Genomic DNA, 5,479 nt, shown 5'->3' with positions numbered 1-5,479 from the left:
TCTCCCCTAGCTGCTGCAGGCCTCCTGTTGGACTTCCCTCTCTCCCATGTGGTGCAGGCCTGCCTCTCTCCTTCACTGTCCAACACCGGGCCTCTCTCCCTCACTGTCCCGCACCGGGCCGCTCTCCCTCACTGTCCCACACCGGGCCTCTCTCCCTCACAGTGCCGCGCTGGGCCTCTCTCATGCCGTTAGCGGCCCAGCTTTCGACGTCAGAGAGGCTCGGCAAGCACTGGGGGTCAGAGAGAGACTGAGAGAGTGAAGGAGAGGCAGGCCCACAGCTGGGGATTGACTGACACTTGGGTGGTGGATGACTGACTGAAACTTCAGTGGGTGGGTGGGTTGGATGGGTGACTGACTGACACTTGGGTGACTGACGGGTTGTTGACTGACACTTTGACTATGACTGACTGTGGGTTGGTGTCTGTATTCATTCACACACAGACTCTGACACTCAGACTCTGACACTCACACACTGACACACACTCTGATACTCACACACTGACACACACTCTGACACTCACAGACTCTGACACACACACACACACACACAAACACACTGATACTCGCAGACTGATACTCTGACACTCACACACTCTGACACGGAGACACAGGGGGCAAACGGAGCAAGGGGGCAAACGGAGCAAGGGGGCAAACGGAGCAAAGGGGGCAAACGGAGTAAGGGGGCAAATGGAGTAAGTGGGCAAACAGAGCAGGGCAAACGAACCAAGGGGGGAAAATGGAGCAAGGGGGGAAACGGAGCAAAGGGGGGGCAAACAGAGAAAGGGGGGCAAACGGAGCAAGGGGGGGCAAACGGAGCAAGGGGGTAAACGGAGCAAAGGGGGTAAACGGAGCAAAGGGGGCAAATGGAGTAAACGGGGCAAACAGAGCAGGGGGGGCAAACAGAGCAGGGGGGGCAAACAGAGCAGGGGGGGCAAATAGAGCAAGGGGGGACAAACAGAGCAAGGGGGGCAAACAGAGCAGGTAGGGCAAAAGGAGCAAGGGGGAAAATGGAGCAAGGGGGGCAAACGGAGCAGGGGGGGCCATGAGAGGTAAGGGCGAGGCATGGGAGGTAAGGGGGAGGCATGGAGCAGTACTTACCTTACTTGATCCGTGCAGGAAAAGGCAGCCTCGCTGTATAGATCTTGGTGCAGCCAAAAAAAGAAATCCTGGCAGCGCGCAAGCACGGGCAGCCAATCAGGAGGGGGTTTTTTTTGTAAAGAGTGAGCGCTGCTTGGCGGCTCGGCAGCGCGCAAACTCCTGCCGCCCCGCGGTGACCGGGCGACGGAATTTGTCGAGGGGCACGGCCGCGCAGTGGGCCCGGGACGAAAGTACCTGTTGTCCACCCCTATTGGCGGCCCTGCCTGCCTATGAGCTTCAGACAGACTCCCTTCAAGGATAATTCATATCAGCCAAGGTAAAAAAAAAATCAAGTAATGCACAAACTGCTCCACAAATTATCATGAGGTTATGTTATTATTTTTGTACAAGAATGAGAATCTAGATTCATATTTTAAAAGACAGTTTATTGGCTGAAATCTTTTAGAAAGCAGTAGTACTGTACATGTAAACTGGCGAGTGTTATAATAGGATGTCTTGGGTAAACAAACTCTTTTCGAAAAATCTTTTATTATAAGAAAAAAAATCACTTTTATATGTTTGTAATCCAATTTAGCTGCTTATATTTCACCTTTGCAGTCTGATCGCATACTTGCGAAACTTTTCATTATATTTATATATTGGGGTGATAATGGGTAAAGTTGGGAAATGTTGCATCATTGCTCCTCACTTAGATATTACACTCTATGACAAACGACATATATTCAGGCTACATAATGATAATCACAAGTCCCCTCTTGTCTTGTATAAATTGTTAATGGAAGAAATAAATCTGAGTCACAGGTACCACATCTGTGTCCGAGGTCAAAAGAGGATAAATAAAAACAAGTCGGGCAGCGTCCTCCTCCTCAGCAGTTGATTCTCAGTTTCCAGCTTCAATTAGTTACACCTTCAGCTGATTAGCGCACATTCTGTATGTAATAATCATAATTAATGTGTCATACTGAGGGTGAGGCGAGAGGGATAGTTCACTATCTGTCAGGATATGGAGAGGAATGGAGAGAACACATTCTTTTGGTAATCTAGAGATTAACTAATGAGTTTTGATATCCATTGTATATTGTTATAGTGTAACATATATGCTTATTTTTACTGAGCAGTACTATGCCATAAGACAGCTTCTGATGCTGCTAGACTCGTACATCCCATTCACTTAACTGTGTCACACTGTGTATTGTGGTGCAGAGAGGCTTCTCACGGCATAGCACAGCTTAATAAACATGGGCCAATATGCCTACATGGTGTCGTCCATTTCACCCATTGTAATATTAAATAAGTAAGCATTTAAAATAAAAAAATAAAATAACAACCACCTTGTTTCAACATAATGTCATCTATTTTATTTTTAAAGAAAGAAAAAAATAATATGAAAACAATAAAAGCAGTTTCTTTACACTAGCAGTAAATAAATTTATACAACCATTCAGTCTGTATAGCATGATGAAATAAATCTACATCTTTCTTATTTTGGTGCTTTTGAATTATACATACAGACAACAATTACAGGAACTTGTTCACAATGCATTTGGGTCTGAAGAATGACTATCTGAAAGTCCTTATTGGCAATATCCGTATGTTAACACTGATTGCCTGGAACCGATAGCACTTCCTACAGCGAGGCCCACAGCCTGAATGTATGAACTGTCTACAACTTTAATGCATCAAACAACTTCCACCAGCTAAGGAAAACATTGCTGGCAGTTCAGTTTGTTCATATTGTTAGCCAAAAAGCCTGGCAGTCTTTAGGTCTCAGCTCTCCTTGCCACATTGTCAATGTTCTCTTGGTAGTCCTTCATGCTCTTCGTACAGGTGCCAAGCGGCAACGCAAGTCTCCAAATGTACAGTATATGTTATGATAGAAGATTTCTATGCAATGTTCAGTATTTTTCACAGCACTATAACCCCTTATCAGTAGGGAGTAGAAGTTTGAATGGCTTATTCACAAATGGGATCCAGATTCGGTTGGTTGAGAATACATAGATGCCATAGTGAGCTCCTTTTAAAAGTGGCAAACACATCGTGTGAGTATTTAAATAACATGTTTTCCATTGTTTTGTTGTGGTCATCATTCTTCTGCAAAAAAAAAATGCAAGTAGAGGTGAAGTTCGAATAGGTGACCTTTGGTTAAACTTAGCCGAGTCTAACCCATGGCAGTGACCATACTGGATGGGTGATGAGGTCCAAAGGAGAGACTGGATGGGGGATGCATTGGTGTTGGTGTGGTCAGCATATGGCTGGAGTGGCTAAAAGGTGAAAGGTGGCTCAGCGAAGACATGTGTCTTGAGAGGGCCGCCGGACTGAATGAGCTGTTCTTGGGATAATCATCAAGGCTGTCGTGGATCTTTTTGCTCTTTTTTGACTTGCTAGACATTTTTCGGTTTCTGGTCTGAATTCCTTCCTTCTTCATAGTCAAAGGTCTGTTAATCTAAACAAAAATCAATTATTTGTTTTTGTTTCTCATTCTTTAGTAGCTGTTGCAAAGTACTTGCGCACGAGAAACATTTTGGCACTGTGGTTGGCAGTCATTACTTTTTTCTTAATTTAAGACACTCAAATCAATAGCAGACATGAGAAGCGGAAAAGCTAATATATAGGGCAACCACAAACAGTTTCAGATATTGTTAAGTCAATATAAGACAGCATGTAATCAATAATTCAATAATTAGACATACCAGATAATCTAAAATGGAGGGAGAGGGAGAGGGAGAGGGAGAGAGGGAGGGAGGGAGGGAGGGAGGGAGAGAGAGAGAGAGAGAGAGAGAGAGAGAGAGAGAGAGAGAGAGAGAGAGAGAGAGAGAGAGAGAGAGAGAGAGAGAGAGAGAGAGAGAGAGAGAGAGAGAGAGAGAGAGAGAGAGAGAGGGAGAGAGAGAGAGCACAAATATAATGGGTTTAATAAATTTACATTTCGGTTTAATCTTTAACCTTTCTTGAGATATATTTGTGTGTGGATGGGAGTGTAAATCTAAGAACTATTGTTAATGGTACATATATATATATATATATATATATATATATATATATATATATACACACACCACACAGCCATGACCAGGAGAAAAGACACAGCACACTGGATAGCATGAATTTGCTGTGTATATATATATATATATACATGTAGAGGTATCAGTACCGTGTTAGCCGAGCTTCAATAATCAAAAAATAAATAGATGATACCGTTCTGTGGCTAACGAAATGCTTTTATTTGTGCGAGCTTTCGAGATACATATATATATATTTTATTTATTTATTTATTTATTAGATGATGTGGGCACTCCTTGAAAAAAATGTGAAATATTAATAGCGTGTGCATGTATCATAGGAAACAACAAGATATAAATCACCCGGTGAGGACCAGGAGAGAAAACACAGCACACTGGATATTGTGAAGAAAATTGATTGTACTGTAATCCACAAGGTGAAAACCAAAGTTTCGGTTCATGCTATTGGACCTTCATCAGGCTTCCCAGACCGAAACGTTGGTTTTCACTTTGTGGACTTCAATATTTGTGGACCTCTTTCTGTGTTTACGTATTACTTTGGTCCTTTAGCACCACCAGAGGTTATATTTATACCGTATTACTGTTTTTTTTGTTTAATTTTGAGATTTGTAACAGTGATTTGACTGCGGTTTTACCTATTAGTCTGATATATATATGTAACATTAACAATAATTCTTAGATTTACACTCCCATCCACACACAAATATATCTCGCCCAGTAGCACTCTTTTTGACATAAATATATATTCATGGTGTAGTGGGTGTGGGAATTTGAGCTAGCTGGGAATGTGTGTTAATATACAGTGTTCGACAAACCTATACATCTGCACGCCCCGGGCGAGTGGATTTAACATCGTGGCAAGCTCCTATTGGCCCAAGCAGCACACGTGTGGTACTAGGTGGCGAGTAGATTTTTTTGTTAGGCGAGTAGATTTTTTGGTGATTTGTCGACCACTGTTAATATATATATATATATAATAACAGACTAACCGGTAAATCCGCAGTCAAATCACTGTTACAAATCTCAAAATTAAACCAAAAAAACAGTAATACAGTATAAATATAACCTCTGGTGGTGCTATAAAGGACCAAAGTAATACGTAAACACAGAAAATAAGTACTATACCAAGTACTCAAGTTACAGCAAAATAAGATGGACTTTATTAGCAACACAGAAAAAAACAGAATACAATTAAAATATAAGTAGAAAACGAGAACCACTATACTAAAACCCGTGCATGACAAAGAAAAATCACAAAGAAAATAATGTGTTTTTGGATACCAAAAACTAACAGCGTACGATGTATGACACTGGTGCAAACAGTAAGGCACAACAATGAAAACTGGAACAAACTGGGGAAAGGA

The 5,479-nt window shown here is 42.2% G+C and overlaps 1 protein-coding gene across 7 annotated transcripts in view; it reads right to left on the bottom strand.

Moving 5' to 3' along the window:
• Positions 1-2,430: 2,430 nt before the first annotated feature.
• Positions 2,431-5,479, bottom strand: part of GATA3 (GATA binding protein 3) — a 33,311-nt gene continuing 30,262 nt past the window's right edge. For 5 of the 7 annotated variants that reach the window (XM_075599430.1, XM_075599433.1, XM_075599429.1 and 2 more), the window contains one exon: positions 2,431-3,541. In XM_075599430.1, coding sequence (XP_075455545.1) covers positions 3,257-3,541 — 285 coding nt within the window. In that variant the 3' untranslated portion in view covers positions 2,431-3,256. The remainder of the gene's footprint in view (positions 3,542-5,479) is intronic. The other 2 variants (XM_075599434.1, XM_075599435.1) reach the window with 1 other exon arrangement.

The sequence above is a fragment of the Ascaphus truei genome, chromosome 5, assembly GCF_040206685.1.
Source record: "Ascaphus truei isolate aAscTru1 chromosome 5, aAscTru1.hap1, whole genome shotgun sequence".
In the NCBI taxonomy this organism is placed as follows: Eukaryota; Metazoa; Chordata; class Amphibia; order Anura; family Ascaphidae; genus Ascaphus; species Ascaphus truei.
This window is presented reverse-complemented; position numbering and strand designations above follow the sequence as displayed.